This window comes from Pongo abelii, chromosome X (assembly GCF_028885655.2).
Source record: "Pongo abelii isolate AG06213 chromosome X, NHGRI_mPonAbe1-v2.0_pri, whole genome shotgun sequence".
In the NCBI taxonomy this organism is placed as follows: Eukaryota; Metazoa; Chordata; class Mammalia; order Primates; family Hominidae; genus Pongo; species Pongo abelii.
The window spans coordinates 47,943,598-47,962,750 of NC_072008.2; the positions used below are offsets into that span (position 1 = coordinate 47,943,598).

Below are 19,153 nucleotides of genomic sequence, written 5' to 3' on the forward strand. Positions count from 1 at the left end.
GTGTTGTATTTCTTTGTCAGTTCTGTTTCTGGACACCTGGGCTGTTTCCAGTTTTTTGCTATTATGAAAAAGCTAATCTGAACATTTGCATACAAGTTTTTGTGCAGACATATTGTAATAGTAGCATGTTGTAGCTGGCTCACCAGAGCGGATTTTGTGCATCTCTTTTAAATCTGGTTCAGCAACTGTCATATTGGTAGCCTGAAATAAGCCATGGGGACAGTACAAATCAGAGCTATTTTCTTCCTGGAGAGTTGGTTGTTAAACATTTACCAGCACACCATTGGACATGTGTTTTCATTTCTCTAGAGTAAATACCTAGGAATGAGATTGCTGAATTGCATGGCAGGTGTATGTTTAATTTTATATGAAACTGCCAAACTGTTTCTAAAGTGCTTGTGCCACTTTACACTCCCAATAGCAATGTATGAAAGTTCCAATTGCTCTACATTATCATCAATACGTAGTATTGTCAGTCTTTTTAATTCTAGCCATTGGAGTTGGGCATGGTGGCTCACGCCTGTAATTCTAGAGTGTTGGGAGAATGAGGCCAGGAGCTCGACACCAGCCTGGGCAACATAGTGAGATCCTGTCTCTAAAAAAAAAAAAAATTTTTTTTAGCCATTGAATGGTGAAGATCCGAATAGAAAAGTGGAGTTGGGGCCAGGTGTGGTGGCTCAAGCCTGTAATCCCAGCACTTTGGGAGGCCGAGGTGGGCAGATCACTTGAGGTCAGGAGTTTCAGACCAGCCTGGCCAACATAGTGAAATCCCGTCTCTACTAAAAATATAAAAATTAGCCGGGCATGGTCATGGGCGCCTGTAGTCCCAGCTACTCAGGGGGCTGATGCAGGAGAATCACTTGAACCCAGGAGGCGGAGGTTGCAGTGAGCCAAGATCTTGCCACTGTACTCCAGCCTGGGTGACAGAGCAAGGCTCTGTCTCAAAAAAAAAAAAAAAAAGAAAAGAAAAGAAAAGAAAAGGGGAGTTGGGAAATGGAAATTATATGGGAGGCCAGTAGGCAGAACTTCTGTCTTCCTTCTTATAGGCAGAGAAAGCCATGTGATAAATACAGACTGAAATATGTTGAGGCCCCCCCTCACCTATGACCTTCCTCTGATCTTTCCCATTACATTGCCAAAGGATGCTAAATCTCCAAACAGGAGAATGCAGTCACTTGAAACACAACAGGCCATTCATGGTGTTGGGGAAATAATTAAAAAGAGAATCTCGTGCCAACCCAATGAATCCTCTCCACAAAGTAGACAAGAATGAAAAGGTTTTTTTTTTTTTGAGACAGGGTCACTCTGTCACCCAGGCTGGAGTGCAAGTGGCAAGTGGCATGATCTTGGCTCACTGCAATCTCTGTCTCCTGGGTTCAAGTGATTCTCCTGCCTCAGCATTCTAGGTAGCTGGGATTACATGCACGCGCCACCGCGCCCAACTGATTTTTTTTTTTTTTTTTTTTTTTTTTTTTTGCATTTTTAGTAGAGACGGAGTTTCGCCATGTTGGCCAGGCTGGTCTCGAACTCCTGGCCTCAAGTGATACGCCCGCCTTGGCCTCCCAGAGTGCTGGGATTACAGGCATCAGTCACCGCATCCGGCATGAATGGAAAGTTTTATAACTGAATAAGCATTACACCACACGGTGATGCACATCACAAACAATCTGCTAAAGAGGTTTCAAAGACAGAAAGAAATCTCATCCGTTTATGTAGCAGGCAGATACAGCCCATTACAAACATATTCTCAAACAATAACTTGTGCTCAAGAAACCTGACAGCACCATTTGGTACACATACTTCATCCCAAATTCACCTGGTAATTAGGGTGGCTACCTGTGTTAGTTAATTGCCTTTATCCAAAGGAAAACGAAAACTCCTATCTCTATGACAAGCAGGTAATAACTTGAAGCCAGGCACGCAGATCAAATTCCCATGAAGGCAGGGAAAGACAGGGGTGCTATTTTCATTGATGTTTACATTTCAAAGAGATGGCTACAAGGCTCTTAAGAAAAACATTCCGGGGATGTAAAACTGGCAAGAGATTTAGCTTTTTAAAAGACTTACATACATCTCAAAGGGACAGAGAAAATTTTACAGTTACAAGTTTTCTAAAGGAAATGCTCTAAGACAGACGTCTTTCTTTTTTGACACCAGGGAAAATTCGATTTTTAAAAATTTGTGTTTACCCCACAATACCTCCACACATTGACTGGCATCGTGCTCCGTTCCAGGTCCGCACTTCCCTCTTCACCTGGCCACCTGTGACTAGTTTTTCATAGTCCTAATCAACCCCATTCCTAAAGGAAGCCTCCCAGACAGCAGGCCGCCCCTCCTAGGGCCAGTCCCCCAGCCCCCGCCACACCAGAGACCCGCTGTCCTCAAAGGCTATGAACTACAGTCTCCTAGAGCTGGTGAACATCGCCGATCATTTGTTCTGATTCCAACCCATTTCAAAGATGGTAAAACTGAGACACAGGAAAATCATAAAAGGGTGCTTAGGGCACTGGCCCAAAAAGGGTACTTAAGGATTTCTCCGCCCAGATGCCAAAGCCCTAAGGTCAGCCCCAAATGACCTTAAAAAGTTCTGCTTTATACTTCTATGCCACTATTGGGGTTAAAGCCCTAGACACGCAAGTCTTGCCTCAACTGCGCCTGCGCGAGTCAGGACGTGCGCTTGCCCCAGATCTTGACGTTTCAGGCGGCCCCTCCTAATCCGGAACACGACTCACATTCCGTTGGTCTTGCCTTGACAGACGTGACCCTGATCCAATAAGAGTGAAAGGCTGAGTCCCGCAGAGCCAATAACGAGAGTCCGAGAGGCGGCGGAGGCGGACTCTGTGAGGAAACAAGAAGAGAGGCCCAAGATGGAGGCGGCGGCGGCTGTAGCGGCGTGACAGGTGAGGGCGGGCCCGGGAGGGCTCGGTTTCTGGAGGGGCTGCTGGGCACGGGCAGGGAGCTCGGACCGAAAGCTCAGCTCCAGGATGGCTGCGCCTGGGCCCCGGCGTCCCCTGCCCGGAACCGGAGGAGTGGTTTGACCCGGGGCGAGACCATCGTCGACAGCGGGGGTGGGGTGGGTAACAGGAATAGGCGGGCAAGGCTGCGGGTGATGGTTTCGCCCGCTGCTAGTGGTGGTGCGCCTGCGCAGAGCCGGAAGCCCTTTGGTAGGCGGGACCCGACCGAGTGGTGCCGGGATTCCGTCTTAACCCCCCTAAGGTGTCCAATGACCTTTACTTACCAACTGCGGGGAGTGTGTGGAAACGCGGTTCACTCCCCGGTTTCCTTATTCTGGATCAGTGTCTGACCCCCCCCCCCCCCCCCCCCGGGAGAATGTCAAGATTCTCGCCTCTGTAACCGCCTTCCATGATCCCTCATTCAGTTTAGACCAGTAATGTGCCTGTGACCCCTCACAGGTTGTCAAGGAGAATTTTGGAGCTCCCTCTTTACCTCCATTTTTCTCCCCGCAACACCATACCTTCCTTCTCCTTTTGCTATGACAATGTCTGGTGGTCCATCATTACCTCCCCGGTTCGGCTCAATGTCTGGTCATTTCCATTTCCACCCTTCTCCCCATTACAGCCCCTAGTGACGCCTGTTACATCTCCCTTCCGCATAGTATGTAGTGACCCCCTCACTATGAATTCCTCATCATAGAGTCTTGGGACTTCCATTAGCCACCTAACACGGTGTCTGTGGTCCTAACATCAACATTACACCCCAGGGCTTAGGGATGTCCACAATGCCCTTTAAGGACATGTTTGGTGCAGCCTCCATCTTCCCCAAACTGAGGGCAGTATCTGATAATCTTTTCTTTCCCATCACCCTGCCTGCGACTCCTCCCTCACCACAGTATCTGGCATTTCCCCCGTTCTCTGTTAAAAAGCCAGGACACTTTGGGAGGCTGAGGCGGGTGGATCACCTGAGGTCAGGAGTTCGAGACCAGCCTGGCCAACATGGTGAAACCCTGTCCCTACTAAAAGTACAAAAAACTAGCTGGGCGTGGTGGCACGCGCCTGTAGTTCCAGCTACTCAGGAGGCTGAGGCGGGAGAATGGCTTCAACCTGGGAGGTGGAGGTTGCAGTGAGCTGAGACCGTGCCATTGCACTCCAGCCTGGGCAATAAGAGCGAAACTCCATCAAAAAAAAAAAAAAAAAAAGAAAAGAAAAAAAAAAAAACAGGACATTTCTTATGTACCTGACAGCTCAGTGCAGTGTGTACTGACTTCCCCATTGGTCCCCAGCACAGCGTCTTGTGTGCTCCTGTACCCTCCAGGACAATATGCTCTGTTCCCCTTCCCTGTTCTCTCCCGCCCAACCCTGTGCAGTGAAGCTGAGACCTTGGCACTCAAGAGTAAGACAAGCAACAGGAGGGTCTGAGCAGAGGAGGAACTGGAAGGACTTCAGATGTGAGCAGGATCTCTTGGGCTGTCGTTTGAAAATTAGGCTGCAGGGGGCGACAGGAGCGTGGACTTTGAATTTTATTTTGTCCCCTGCCACTTTGCTTCTAGACTATCATTATTGGACCTCTGAATTCTTCTGTCTGCCTTCTTGTAGGAGCCCCATGGCACCTGCCCAGCCCCACCTCAGCCCATCTTGACAAAATCTAAGGCTCCATGGAGCCACCACGGGGCCCCCCTGCCAATGGGGCCGAGCCATCCCGGGCAGTGGGCACTGTCAAAGTGTACCTGCCCAACAAGCAACGCACGGTGGTGAGTCATGGAAGCAACATGGCAGGGGCTGTGGATGGACCCAGTTGTAACTCTGGGATCAAAAGGGTGACAACAGTTGGGGGAGGCCTTTGCAGAAGGATGGGAACATCAGCTGCGGCTTCTGTTGGGCATTGAGGACCCCTACATCTGCACATACACACAGGTGACTGTCCGGGATGGCATGAGTGTCTACGACTCTCTAGACAAGGCCCTGAAGGTGCGGGGTCTAAATCAGGACTGCTGTGTGGTCTACCGACTCATCAAGGGGTGAGTGTGGCAGCCCCACGCCCACCCACTGGGTGTCCCACCTCCCATCCCCTCCTCAGTCATTTGATTCCTTCTGTACTTTATCACAGAGTCTTCCATTAGTCTTCCCTTAGTCTTTAGTCCCCCCTTATCTGCAGGGTACATGTTCCAAGACCCCCAGTGGATGCTTGAAACCACAGATAGTACCGAACCCAATTGCTATCAGTCGGAACATGTTTCTATTCTCGTCTTCTACCCATAAATGTAATGCCTTTTCCGTCTTAACTAAGCACGTATCATGCACTCCGGCCATCACTTTTGCAATTTGAGGTATGACATCAAAACTAGCATGAATTTATTTTTCCTTCTTCACAATTCTAAAGATGGAAGATTCTTTGTTACAGTAGATCTCAGCAACCTCAGCATATGATTTTCTTTTAAGTCAAGCACCTTTACCTTTTTGCTTAAAGGAAGCACTTTACAGCTTCTCTTTGGCATGTCCGAATTGCCACCAACACTACTCTTGTTCTTTGGGGCCATTATTAAGTAAAATGGCGGTCACTTGAAGACAGCCACTATGATATTGAGTCAGTTGTTTGATAACTGAGCAGGCTACTAAGTGATGGGCGGTAGCGTAGACAGTGTGGATCTGCTAGATAAAGAGATGATTCACATCCTGGGTGGGATGGTGCAGGATTTCATCACGCTATTCAGAATGCATGCAATTTAAAACTTACGAATTGTTTATTTCTGCAATTTTCAATTTAATACTTTCCCACCCGGTTGACCACAGGTAACTGAAACCATGGAGAGTGAAACCACAGATAAGGGAGGACTACTGTAGTTCAAGTAATCTATGAGTTCATCCATCTTTTGTTTTGTTACTTCATTGGTTTATTGGCCTGTAAGGTCAGCAACTCATTCTCCCCTGGCCCCCAAGTCCTCACCCTGGTCCATCACTTCTGCCCAGATTTCATCTATTTTGTCTTTTCACGATGTCATGACTTCATCAGCTCTCTTCTTCCTCATTTTCCCCATTCTCTGTCTGCTGAGTTGGGTCTTGCTGACTTTATTTATTCCTCTCTCGTGGGGTTCCTTAATTTTTGATGCAGTTCACACACTGCACTTTATTTGTTTTTTCAGTGCCTCCTCAGCCCCCTTTTCAGGGGCTGGCTTAGCACTTCTAAGATGTAGTTGTTTAGTTTCATTTGCTTCTCCCCTTCCGTTTCAGAGCATGGACTCTTCACACCGTCCTGCCTCTCATTACCCTTGTGGCCCAGCGCCAATCACTTTATCCCTCTGAGCCTGTTTCCCCATCTGTAAAGTTGGGGCAAGGATAGTGACTAATTTCTAGAGTTGCTATAATGAGAATTAAACATGCCAGACATGACCCTGTGGGTAGCAGGCTTGGAGGGACTTGTGGGGCTTCCCTGCCTCCCCATGGCCCCTGCCCAATCTCCCACTCATTCCTTTCCATGCCCCCTGCAGACGAAAGACGGTCACTGCCTGGGACACAGCCATCGCTCCCCTGGATGGCGAGGAGCTCATTGTCGAGGTCCTTGAAGATGTCCCGCTGACTATGCACAATTTTGTGAGTGCAGGGTGGATGGTGGGGGTGGACTATGGTGGGGGGTGTCCTTGACCAGGTCTCAAACCTCCCTGCTCTGCGGCATCAGGTACGGAAGACCTTCTTCAGCCTGGCGTTCTGTGACTTCTGCCTTAAGTTTCTGTTCCATGGCTTCCGTTGCCAAACCTGTGGCTACAAGTTCCACCAGCATTGTTCCTCCAAGGTCCCCACAGTCTGTGTTGACATGAGTACCAACCGCCAACAGTGAGCCCAGCCTGCGGTGGGTGGGGGGATGGGGAGCACAGAGGCCCAGCCACAAGGCCCTTACAGACAGCTGACCCGTGTCCCCTTGCTTTATACCCTTCATGCCCTCAAGGTTCTACCACAGTGTCCAGGATTTGTCCGGCAGCTCCAGACAGCATGAGGCTCCCTCGAACCGCCCCCTGAATGAGTTGCTAACCCCCCAGGGTCCCAGGTAGGGATGCCTTAGCTGAAGGGCTGCTGGGGGAGAAAAAGATCTCGGGGCTCTTGTAGACCACGAGCCATACTTTATTCATTTGTTTACTTGACAAACATTTATTGAGCACCTACAAGTGTGAGTAAGGGCATGAAACTGGGACCTTGGGCAAGTCACCTCATTTCTCTGGGCCTCAGTTTTCTCATCTGTAAAGAGGGGATAATGATACTTTCTACCATATAAGGTTCTGGTGAGGCTTAAATGAGTTAAGACATGTTCAGTGCCTAGAATAGGATCTGGTACAGTGTAAATAATCAATTTTTTTATTATTAATTATAAATATATTTATAAGCATCTAACTACTTTGCTAATTCTTGTATTCTAGTATAATCATACTCAAGCCTTTCCATTTTGAAATATGTATTATTTTATCATAAATTACTTCACTTTTATTGCTTTTTTATGTTAAATATTATACAAAACTATAGCTATATTAAAATATATTATTGCTCTAATATATATTTTATGATGTGCATATTTTATGGTATATTTATGTTATTGTATCATGTTGTATTACATAATTTTATATAATGTAGAACATCATACATGTTTATATGATACATAAAATAAAGTTAGGGTATTATTTTAAATTATGAGTGTATGTGCATTAATTACCTTTGAGTTTCATTTCAGGATAGTGAAGGGGACATTAACGTATTTTTGTAACTTTACAATATGTTTAGCATATATCATGTATAACATGTATGTATAACAGAATATGGTGATATATTTTAAAACATTGCCATTTTTATATAGATGATACATATTATATAACATTTGAAGAGTACATGTAATTATAATATATAATTATAAAATATGATACATTCCCCTTTCACCACTATCTGTGTGGCCTGCTATCCTGCCTTTAGGCGTTTACTCCATTGTCACCTCCTCCTCAGAGAAGCCTTTCCTGACACTTTCTAGGAACACTTTGTGTCTCCTTATTTTGCTTTACTATTTTTCTTTATTGCACCTATCACCATCAGGCATATTATATATTTGTTTTTTATTTCAGCCCCACCAGGGCAAGAACTGTTATTTTGTTTTACAGTTTTATCTCCACCACCTAGAATGGTATCTGGCACACAGCAGGCACTCAATAAATGTTTCTTGAAGCAATGAATAATAGTACTGCCAGTGGACATTCGCTCTGTGTGAGCTAAATGCATGTTTATGGCTGGGGGTGGGATGGGGGGCTTTCTCGGTTCTCTGATTCCTGGCAGTGATTTCACAGCCTTTCCCCTGGCAGCCCCTGCACCCAGCACTGTGACCCGGAGCACTTCCCCTTCCCTGCCCCAGCCAATGCCCCCCTACAGCGCATCCGCTCCACGTCCACTCCCAACGTCCATATGGTCAGCACCACGGCCCCCATGGACTCCAACCTCATCCAGGTTGGTGCTGTGGGGGACAATGCCGGGGACCACAGGGCAGAGGGGAGCGCCATCCCTGTTGGCCTCCATGCCCTCTTTTTGACTCCTGTCCCTCTTCTTCTAGCTCACTGGCCAGAGTTTCAGCACTGATGGTGAGTCCCCCGTGCCTGTACCCTGACCCCCGCCGCCCCACTTACCTCCATTCACATCCTCTCTGCAACTGCAGCTGCCAGTAGTAGAGGAGGTAGTGACGGAACCCCCCGGGGGAGCCCCAGCCCAGCCAGCGTGTCCTCGGGGAGGAAGTCCCCACATTCCAAGTCACCAGTAGAGCAGCGCGAGCGGAAGTCCTTGGCCGATGACAAGAAGAAAGTGGTATGCTCGAGGGGGATCCTTTTGGGGCCACCAAGGCTGAGTGACGTGGGATGAGGGATGTGGGCAGGCCTCTTAGATGCCACCCATCTGGCCCACAGAAGAACCTGGGGTACCGGGACTCAGGCTATTACTGGGAGGTACCACCCAGTGAGGTGCAGCTGCTGAAGAGGATCGGGACGGGCTCGTTTGGCACTGTGTTTCGAGGGCGGTGGCATGGAGATGTGGCCGTGAAGGTGCTCAAGGTGTCCCAGCCCACAGCTGAGCAGGCCCAGGCTTTCAAGAATGAGATGCAGGTGCTCAGGTGAGGTGGCATGTGTGCGTGGATGGGGGTGGCAGGCCCGGCCTTGGCATCTCTCTGGGAAAAGGCCATGCTTGGAGTGCTTCCTGGACATCACCTGTGTTTGTGTTGTTAAACCATCATCAGAAGTTGTTTCTCTGTGAAGGGCGTCCCTTTCCCCTCTGGGAAATTAGTATGTTTAGAGGACCTGTGATCATGCAGTTGTTTGTGTTTGGGTTATTAATGAATGATTCTGCCTCCAAAATGTGGGTCTTCACATTTGCCTGCTGCGAACTGGGTCTGTGTGTGGGCCACCATTCTTGTTACTGCATTGCCAGGAAGTCTTCCATCTTTCCTTCCCCTCTGCTTGGACTACAATGGTAATGTTCTGTTTATAGTGTTGGTTCTTGTTATTCATTAATTCTAATACCTTGATTTAAACAATATTATCATCACCATAATCTAATCATTGCTTAATTATTATAATTGCTATAATATGCAATCAATACAGTATTCATCTAGTCACGCTAAGAAAGCCAGGTGTCTCCTTTTTGCTGCCATAGTTACTATGTAGCATAGTACTGTATACCTATATACTACAGGTAGTACTGGATAGCTTCTACCAACCCTGGGGATGCCGGCATGGGCTTTTCCTCTCTGTCAAATGGGCACAATTGTGTTACAGAGAATAAGGTAGCTAATGCAGTGATCAGTTTTACAGTTGAGGAACATGAGGCCCAGAGAAGTTAAATGTCTTTCCCAAGGTTGTACCTTGAGTACCTGGTGAGGCCTAGATTTGAACATGAGTCCAGACTCCAAGCTCTTTACCTCTAAGCTTCTCATGCTGCTGAACAGGCTCTAATCATCACATATCACCAATATTTTAATCCTGCATCTATCCATATTATATTGATAAATCAGTGAGGAAGGTTGGCATTCTACCTTCTCATCTGTGAGATGGTCACAGACCCAGGTAATGGTCAGAGTCAGAGGGGTGGGGGATGTTAATGATTAGAAATGCTGCTGTAGGCGGGGAGGGGGAGGGGCAGCAATTCCTCCCTCCTGCTTTCGTTGGGAGACTCGGATGGGGAAGCTCCGCATATAAGCCCACAGCAGAGAATCATAGCCCAGTAAACACATCTCACAAATTCATGGAATCTGGCAATGCTCTGGTCCTGAGTGCCCCAAAAGACAGGGTGAAAATGAATGACCGAAGAAGGTAAAGAACAGTGCCATTCCTGATGCTCGGTAAGTGACAGTCACTATTTTTCCTCCCCACCTCTGACACTGCCCTCCCTGCCTGCAGGAAGACACGACATGTCAACATCTTGCTGTTTATGGGCTTCATGACCCGGCCGGGATTTGCCATCATCACACAGTGGTGTGAGGGCTCCAGCCTCTACCATCACCTGCATGTGGCCGACACACGCTTCGACATGGTCCAGCTCATCGACGTGGCCCGGCAGACTGCCCAGGGCATGGAGTGAGCCTCCCAGCCTGGGGAGGGGTGGGGGGAAAGGGTGGGGAAAATGAGGTAACCCCCAGCCAATCCACCACCTGCCTCCACCCCCACAGCTACCTCCATGCCAAGAACATCATCCACCGAGATCTCAAGTCTAACAGTATCTATCTGTCCCTGGGCTGGGGTTGAGGTGGGGGCGTTAAGGGCTTAGAAGGATGCCTCTTGTGGGGGTTCTCAGAATTACAAGGGAGGGGCATGTGTCCCAGAGCTCCTTGCCAGGTGGCAGAGCTGTGGCCAGCGAGGGGTCTTTAATGGCAGTCTCTTAGAAGTCAGAGGTGTGGCTGGTTCAGATACTGTTCTTGGGGACTCTGGTTAGAGTCTGATGTGTGACAGTTGTGGAGGGCATTATGGTCAACATCAGAGGCATAGTGGGTTTGGGTGCCCTCTGAGGGGCTTCCTGTTCAGGAGTCACAGCGGAGCTGAGTGTGGGGGGCATTAGCAGGCGTTCCCTGCCCACGTCAAGACTGTGGATAGTTTGCGTGATATTAAGGGGCTCCTGGTCAGGATCAGAGGGATGAGTGGTATAGGGGCACCAATGGGAACCTCCCAGGCAGGGTGAGAGGCATGGCTATTAGGAGTCCCTGTAGTGGTCCTTGACCCTGGCGGACATCTTCCTACATGAGGGGCTCACGGTGAAGATTGGTGACTTTGGCTTGGCCACAGTGAAGACTCGATGGAGCGGGGCCCAGCCCTTGGAGCAGCCCTCAGGCTCTGTGCTGTGGATGGTGAGTTGGGCCAGGCTGGATGGGGGGCACATGGGGACGTGGGCTCCGGGATTGGGGTGTGTGGGGCCAAGTGGGGACGGGGATGCCTGTGCCAGATGTGGGTGTCTGGACTCCTCATGTCCCACCTCGTGTGGGTGGCTCTGAGTTGTACCCTGTGTGGCCAGTGGGATCTGGGACTGTGGACCAGCCATTTGCTGACCTCCGTGGTCCCCCTGCCCGGTCTGGCCTGTTGTAGGCAGCTGAGGTGATCCGTATGCAGGACCCGAACCCCTACAGCTTCCAGTCAGACGTCTATGCCTACGGGGTTGTGCTCTACGAGCTTATGACTGGCTCACTGCCTTACAGCCACATTGGCTGCCGTGACCAGGTGAGCCCCACACCTTACCCACAGTTTCCTGGGCTGAGGGATCCCCTCAGGCATCCATACCCCACATCCCCTCCTTTGCACTGATGAATGCCACACTTTCGCCAGAAACCTAAAATTTTCTAGGATAAGGACTCCCAGAATCCCTTGGGCTCCAGACACCTACAATAAATTCTCTGGGTCTCCCCTACCCCAACTTCCCTCTTCTCACATCCACAGCCCTCTGGGACAAAAATCTTTGAAGTCCAAAATGCCCCAAATCTCTATACCTAGAATCCCCCAAGGCCCCCAAATACCCCAAAGCCCTCTGTATCCATAGACGCCTATAGTCGTCTGCTCTGGGTACTCAAAATTCCCCAGATCCTCAAAGCCCAGATCTCATTTCTCCTAGCATCCCATTTCTCCCCAGGAACAGAACCCCTTTGTGCTTCTGGAATAGTCATGGACACCCACAGTCACCTAGGCCTTGGGTATCTAGCAGTCCCCAGGGCCGGGATACCTAGAACCCTCTAGGCCCCAGACCCCCACAGAAGTACAAGCTCCCCCAGACCCAGAACTCCATGTTTTCCTGAGACTCAGTACTTTCCAGGTCCCTAAGCCTCCTAGAAACCCGTGGGCCTATAATCCTCTGAGCCCCAGATACCTACAATCCTTGACAACCCCAAATTTAAATCCCTCTGTTCTGAAAGCAGAGAATCCTCCCAAGTCCTCAAGAACAGAGAATCCTCTGGGCCTTGATACTGACAGTACCCCAGCTCACTAAAAATGAACCTTCCAAGTCCCTCAATACAAAATTCCTTGGGCCTCCAAGCCCCTGACCCCAGATCACCCCTTTCCTGCCCCCCTCTGCCCCCAGATTATCTTTATGGTGGGCCGTGGCTATCTGTCCCCGGACCTCAGCAAAATCTCCAGCAACTGCCCCAAGGCCATGCGGCGCCTGCTGTCTGATTGCCTCAAGTTCCAGCGGGAGGAGCGGCCCCTCTTCCCCCAGGTGGGCTGGGTAGGGGGGCTGCACGCCTTGGGTGGGTGACTCTGGGATAGAGGAAGACTGAGATGGAGGCAGATGTGAATATGAAAGCTCAGAGGTAGAGTGTGTGTGTGTGTGTGTGTGCGTGTGTGTGTGTGTGTGTTTCGCCATGAGGCTGGGTTCTGGGGCTGTGTTGTGTGTGTGTGTGTTTCGCCATGAGGCTGGGGTCTGGGGCTGTTGGGATGCCCATAGGGCTCTAGACACCCTTCCTCACCCCCACCTGCCCTCAGATCCTGGCCACAATTGAGCTGCTGCAACGGTCACTCCCCAAGATTGAGCGGAGTGCCTCGGAACCCTCCTTGCACCGCACCCAGGCCGATGAGTTGCCTGCCTGCCTACTCAGCGCAGCCCGCCTTGTGCCTTAGGCCCCGCCCAAGCCACCGGGGAGCCAATCTCAGCCCTCCATGCCAAGGAGCCTTGCCCACCAGCCAATCAATGTTCGTCTCTGCCCTGATGCTGCCTCAGGATACCCCATTCCCCACCCTGGGAGATGAGGGGGTCCCCATGTGCTTTTCCAGTTCTTCTGGAATTGGGGGACACCCCCAAAGACTGAGCCCCCTGTCTCCTCCATCATTTGGTTTCCTCTTGGCTTTGGGGATACTTCTAAATTTTGGGAGCTCCTCCATCTCCAATGGCTGGGATTTGTGGCAGGGATTCCACTCAGAACCTCTCTGGAGTTTGTGCCTGATGTGCCTTCCACTGGATTTTGGGGTTCCCAGCACCCCATGTGGATTTTGGGGGGTCCCTTTTGTGTCTCCCCCACCATTCAAGGACTCCCCTCTTTCTTCACTAAGAAGCACAGAATTCTGCTGGGCCTTTGCTTGTTTATTTTGTTTCCCGACTCTTCTCTTGGGGTTCAGAGTCACTGAGGGGTGGGGTGAGTCCAGGCAAGGAGTGGAGGTCAGAGGGAGGTGCGGACCATATAAACAGCGTCACTGCACGCATCACCACAGGCGGCACGATGAACGAGGACCACATATGCCAAGCACGGCACAAAAGGAGGCCACGTCAGTCACAGACACAGACATCACGGCAAAGGTGGGGAAGCGGAGACCACTGGCCTTCCGTGTGCAAAGGATTCTGGGAAGATGGGTGGAGTTTGCATATTTAAAGACAGCTGTCAGAGGCAGGAAACTGGGGAGGGGGTCCCTGGGGGAACCGAGGGGTCCTGGAAGTGGGAGGAGCTCCCAAGGTATTGAATGAGGTTGAGGGGAGCTGGTGAAGGGAAATCCTTGTGGGGCTAGGTGTTGGGTGGCATTTGAAGATATGGATCTTCAGAGGGATGGAAGATCCATGGGAAGGGGCTCAACAGTAGGGGTTTCTTGGGGATTTGGAAAATTGTGATGGGAAATAGGTGTGCTGGGGAGATTTGGGACCAAAAATAGGGTTTTCCAGGAACTTCAGGGCTCCAGGAAGGGATTCTGCAATGGGTTGCCTGGTATTTGGGCACTTCCAGGAAGGAAAACGCCCTCTGGGGAAACCAGGGGCAGAGGTCTTCAGGAATCTGGAGGTCCTAAAACAGAAGTAGATCCTGAAGTGACCAGGAGTGGGGTTCTAAAAGGACTTGGGGATTCCACATGTGAGAACTGGATTTAGGGCCAGGAGGAGTCAGGTTTCTCAAGGTACTCGGGGATCTTGAGGAATGAGAGGTGGAATCTTGGAGAACCGGGAGATGGGTTCTCAAGGGATTTGGAGACTCCAAAAGTGAGAAATGGATTCAGGGCCCAGAGAAGGGTTGCCCAGGGATTTTGGGGTTCTCAGAGTGGGGTATCAGTCGGAGAAGAGGCTGGCGAAAGACTTCCTCAGGCTGCGGATGGTCTCAGCTTTCACCTCGTCCTGGCTAAGGCTGGGCCTGGGCGGGGCTGGCTCTGGAAGGTTGAAGGCATTGGTCAGAGACTGGGATTTGCTAGAGAGAGACAAGGTGGAGGCGTGGGAGGAAGGGGGAAGAGGAAGGGGAGGAAGGGGAGAGAAACACAACGTTACCCCAGGCCCAGCCCCAGCCCTGCCCCTCTGATCCTGGGGCTGTGCCTGTGACCTCCCCACCTGCCACCGTGGACCTGGACCCTAACAGATTCTCAAGGCTGGGAGGACTCAGGTGGAGTGGGTGGAGTCCTGGGCCAGAGAGGCGAGATCTGGGACAGGCTGGGAGGACTTGGATCCAGGGTGAAGTGTGGGATTCATGGCAAGAGTCCTGGGCAGAACCTTCTCTGTGAATTCTTGGCTAGTTTGACACAAAGGGGAAGATGAGCAGGGAGGTTTCCAGTCTAAGGGTGAGGTGTCTAGGAGGGCATAGAAAGGGCTTGGACCAAGTACAGGCTGTTGGGCAAGTCAGCCTAAGGCAGAGCAGCTGGGTGGGGCAGAGAGGACGTCTGAGCTGGGATGGGAGTTGGAATGGACCAGAAAAGGCAGATGGGTGATGATTCGCGGGGAGACTGAGATGGGCCAGAAGGATGTGAAGGAGGAGGAAAAGTATGAGGATGGAGTGGGAAGAGCCAGATGATAGGAGGACTAGGACTCGGGCCAGGAGTTTTAGGGATGGGTTGGGAGGGGGAGGGCCAGTTTGGCAGGGAAGGCTCTGGGCTGGGCAGGAAGTTGCAGAGGGTGGGTCAGCCAGGTGCCTGGGAGGCCCTGGAGGAGGAAACTTTCCCAGGGCCTATGAGGAGGAATTCGAACTGAGTGCAGTTTCTCTGGGATTCTGGCACCAAATTCCTGGGGTGGGGGTGCGGAGCCTCTGGTGGGCCGGGAGGAGCGAAAGCTTGGGGGAAGGGCTTGGCTCAGGCTGGAGAGAGTTCGTGGGACCCCTGCATAGGACCTGGGTCTGAGGAGCAAGGGAGCTAGGGCTGCTCTACTGGGGCAGCGGCCCGCTTTGTGAGCAGCAAGGCGAGGGCTGCTGTAGGGGTCCCCTTACTTGAGCTGGGGGTGCGGAGGTCCCCCTGCAGCGGCGGTGGCGGGTGGCGGCACGTCCTGGCTGGGTTTCTGGGCCAGCTGTGGCTTGGGACGTCCAGCGGGGCCCGGGCCGCTGGGCCGAGGCTGCTGCGTGGTGGGTGGCCCAGTGCGGGGCACGGGACCCGCCTGGCTGGCCTGGCGTGTGGGGCCGGCTGGGCCTGGGGGTTTCTGGGGCGGGCCCTGGCGCTGCTGCCCGCCCGGTGGGGCCCCAGAGGCCTTTGGCGGAGCCGGGCCAGAGACGGATGTCTGACGGGTAGCCTGTGGGGGGCCCGCCTGGCGCTGGGGAGACGGAGAGGCGGGCGGGCGGGCTGCTGGAGGCGCCCCGGGGCCTCCCGCCACCGGCCGGGATTGGCGGCCTTGACCCTGGGTCAGCGGCGCGGCCTGGGACGCGGGCTGCTGGGGCGCTGAGGTGGGACTTGGAAGGCGCTGGGGCAGGGGGCTGCCAGCTGGGGGTCCAAGGCCTGAAAGGTGCTGCTGGCCCTGCGGGGGCGGGCGCTGCTGCAATGGGGGTCCCTGGCGCTGGGGGCCTGGACCCGGCTGTGGAGGGCCGCCTGGGGGACAGAGGGAGAGAGAGAGCACACGTGAGAGTGAGCGGGTAAGAGATGGCGGGCTGAGGGAGGGGACTGCGACCGCCATCCTCTCGCTTACCCTGTGGTGGGGGTCGCTGCTGAGCCGGGGGCCCTGCGGGCTGCTGGGAGGTCTGGCGGCCCAAGGGCAGGGCCCCTGGGGACGGAGTCTGCGGCAGAGGAATGGAGCAGGAGAGGTTAAAAATAGTTACCAGCCAGTGGAGCATCAGCCAATGATGACACAGGTTCCCTGTGCGCTGGGTGTTGCCCCACTTGTGGCTGAGCTGAGGGTACGCTGGGTTGTGGGGTGGGGGACCTGTTCCCAGGGGTGGGGCAGGGAGGTGCTCAGGGAAGTCAGGGCAGCAGCTGCTTATCAATGTTTTAAACAACTGGCAATCGCAGCCACATGTGTGCAAAGGTGATGCTGTGAGCCTACAGATTATCAGTTTCATGGCACAGCATGACCCAGGGCCGGCCTCCCCACACTAGCTCAAGCCACTAGCTCAGCGCCAGGGGCCTGACCTGGCCATGGGAGCCTCTGCCAGGGGAGGCATCCCGCTGTCGCTGCCGGGGCAGGGCCTGAGCCATCTTGTTGACCACGAGCTCTACGATGAGCTGTTTGTCTTCATCCTGGTGGTCACCAATGAGCGGCATGGAGGAGCCCACCACCTGGGGGAAGGAAAGGGGAGAAGCAGGCCTCGCACCTGAGGCAGCAGTAACACCATGCTTTCAGTTGGCCAAGGGCATGGCGGCCGCTGAGCCCCAGTGTTTGAGGCACTGATTGTGCACGGTGAGGAAGGCTTGTCTGTTCCAAGGTACCTTACAGCTTAGAAGGTGCTTCAGAGCAGGGCTCAGCAAATTAGGGCCCATGGGCCCAACCTGGCCCACCACCTGGTTCTGTATGACCCATGAGCCTAAGGATGGGTCTTTAAATTTTGTAACAGTTGAAAAAAATCGAAAGATTTTATAACATGCGAAAATGGCATGAAATTTAAATTTCAATGTCCATAAACAAAGTTTTATTGGAACACAGCCACACTTATTTTTTTAACATATCGTCTATGGCTGCTTTTGCAGAGTTGAGTAGTTACAGCAGAGGCTACGTGGCCTACAAAGCCTAAAATATGTACCGTCTGCTCCTTTACAGAAAATGTTTGCCGATCCCTGCTTCATGGTTTTCTAGGCGCTTTGTCCTTTCCAAAATGCTTTGCTGTTGGTCCAGTTCGCAGAATACTTTAAAGGTTACTAAGTGCCTCGCCATTCACCAAGATGTCTCGATTCGCAGAGCACTAAACAATCTAATAAGGGTTTTGCTAGTCATCAGGGACGTGCAAGTTCAGTCTAGTGTTCTGCCATTGCAAGGGATGGCCCCTTCAAAAGTTTGCCAGGCACCTTACAGTGTACTAAGCACATTGCTGTTGGCTGAGGACCTCTGTGCCATGGAGTGCTTCAGTTTGCACTGCTGCTGCCTGGCATCTGTTCCTCCCTCTGCCCCACCTACCCCTGGGTGCTCATACCTCAATGATGTGATCCCTTCCGTCCTTGCCATGTAGTGCTTCCACTGCGCAGATGTCCAGTCCCCCAAAAATCTCCGAGCACGTGTCCACCCACAGCTTGTATCTGCCAAGGCAAAGGGCAGGGAAGCCTGTCAGTCTCTCACCTGAGCTGCCGTGCTCCCACCCCCCTCTTCCCCTCACACCCTGAGTTCAGGCTGCCCACCTGTCAGACATGGCGATCTGCTCCAGCATCGCAGAGCCAGTGTTGGTCTTCCAGTTCCCTGACACTGACGTCCTCCTGGGGAACAAGGGGACAGAAGCTCAGGGGTGCCTCGGCTGCATGAGGCAAGGCAGGGGATCCCTCCCAGGGCCTTGGTCTCTCCACTCACATGTAGGCCTTGTAGTTCTGCCCAATCTTCTGGACACGCACGTCATATTTGGCATCGATGAAGGGCTCGGCAGTGGCATACGTCTTGGTGAGTGCCACGACACTTGCGATGTCCTGGAAGTCATGCTGGTTGTCAACCTTGACCTGTGGACGTGAGGGCAAGGATCAGGGCCTGGTCAGGATAGGGCAGCTGTGGGGAGTGGGGGTGCGTGGGGGAACATGTACACATGACACACAGGTGAGGCGAGTACACAAAAATTAGGTGGACATGCCAAGGCGCTCAAGCAGGCACGACTGTGGGTCTCCTGTTTTGTACGTGAGCACACAGGCACAAAGTTGGGTGTGTAGAATACTGAGCATACCAAAATGTATTGAATTGTCTACTTTAAATGGGTGAGTTGTAGGGTATGTGAATTATCTCTCACTAAAGCTGTGAAAAAAACTGTGTATACACAATATACTAATATAGGCATCCAGACACAAAATCAATTGTACACACAACATGCTAAGATACAGAAACTCGGACACAAATTACAAGTCTACTTTCTACGTACACAGAGACAAAATCAGATGGATGTAAAGCACACAGGACCCCAAGACTTTGGAACATAAAAGATCACACCACATCATGTGTGTTCGGCACAGGCATGCATGTACACACAGACACAATGCTGGAGACAGAAGCAAAATAACAGGACACACAAAATTGGCTGAATGCAGGAGGAAAAAGGGGTCAATGAGGTCAGCTGAATGTGAGAAAACAAAAATCTATTAGGTTGGTGCAAAAGTAATTGTGGTTTTTTACCATAAGAACTGGCAAAACCCGCAATTACTTTTGCACCAACTTGATAAATAGATAACGACACCCCAGGACACGCAATCACACAGAATGACTGGTGTGCATTGCACAAATACACGTCTACCTATGCACAGCCCAGCCAGAGACTCACCTTGCCCATCCCAGAGTGTGCGTGCCCCATCTTCACAACCACAGGGTATGTTGTACTGCTGAGCTGGTGGGGAAAAGGCAGAGGAGACATGGTCAGGGCAGAAAGGGTGACC

General features: G+C 51.8%; 2 protein-coding genes across 5 annotated transcripts in view; one reads left to right on the forward strand and one right to left on the reverse strand.

The window, feature by feature from the left end:
- Positions 1-2,818: 2,818 nt before the first annotated feature.
- ARAF (A-Raf proto-oncogene, serine/threonine kinase) lies at positions 2,819-13,523 on the forward strand. 3 transcript variants are annotated; one of them, XM_054544167.2, is made up of 17 exons: positions 2,847-2,900; positions 4,325-4,405; positions 4,554-4,708; positions 4,872-4,975; positions 6,443-6,545; positions 6,631-6,785; positions 6,898-6,996; positions 8,273-8,429; positions 8,533-8,560; positions 8,635-8,780; positions 8,879-9,081; positions 10,364-10,540; positions 10,633-10,679; positions 11,186-11,304; positions 11,540-11,671; positions 12,525-12,659; positions 12,926-13,523. In XM_054544167.2, exons 3-17 carry the CDS (start codon positions 4,613-4,615, stop codon positions 13,058-13,060), a joined length of 1,836 nt encoding a protein of 611 aa, XP_054400142.1. In that variant the 5' UTR covers positions 2,847-2,900; positions 4,325-4,405; positions 4,554-4,612; the 3' UTR covers positions 13,061-13,523. The 3 variants fall into 3 exon arrangements, with proteins under 3 accessions (XP_024096822.1, XP_009233060.1, XP_054400142.1); XM_024241054.3 differs by lacking the exon at positions 4,325-4,405 and having other exon boundaries at positions 2,819-2,900; XM_009234785.3 differs by lacking the exon at positions 4,325-4,405 and having other exon boundaries at positions 2,820-2,900; positions 8,288-8,429.
- SYN1 (synapsin I) overlaps positions 13,500-19,153 on the reverse strand; it is a 47,849-nt gene continuing 42,195 nt past the window's right edge. Inside the window, exons 6-13 of one of the 2 annotated variants that reach the window (XM_024241051.3) lie at positions 19,042-19,104; positions 18,093-18,235; positions 17,927-18,001; positions 17,725-17,827; positions 16,730-16,876; positions 16,290-16,377; positions 15,604-16,192; positions 13,500-14,563 (exon numbers count right to left, since the gene is read on the reverse strand). In XM_024241051.3, the coding sequence (XP_024096819.1) occupies positions 14,536-14,563; positions 15,604-16,192; positions 16,290-16,377; positions 16,730-16,876; positions 17,725-17,827; positions 17,927-18,001; positions 18,093-18,235; positions 19,042-19,104 (1,236 nt within the window). In that variant the 3' untranslated portion in view covers positions 13,500-14,535. Of the gene's footprint in view, positions 14,602-15,603; positions 16,193-16,289; positions 16,378-16,729; positions 16,877-17,724; positions 17,828-17,926; positions 18,002-18,092; positions 18,236-19,041; positions 19,105-19,153 lie in introns of both variants that reach the window. The other variant, XM_024241050.3, reaches the window with a different exon arrangement.

Bases quoted from the DNA above. Each gene is read 5' to 3' on its own strand.
- ARAF (XM_024241054.3), top strand. From the start codon at position 4,613: ATGGAGCCACCACGGGGCCCCCCTGCCAATGGGGCCGAGCCATCCCGG. The intron at 6,786-6,897 runs GTGAGCCCAGCC...CATGCCCTCAAG, and splicing joins ATGAGTACCAACCGCCAACA to GTTCTACCACAGTGTCCAGG. The intron at 11,672-12,524 runs GTGAGCCCCACA...CTCTGCCCCCAG, and splicing joins ACATTGGCTGCCGTGACCAG to ATTATCTTTATGGTGGGCCG.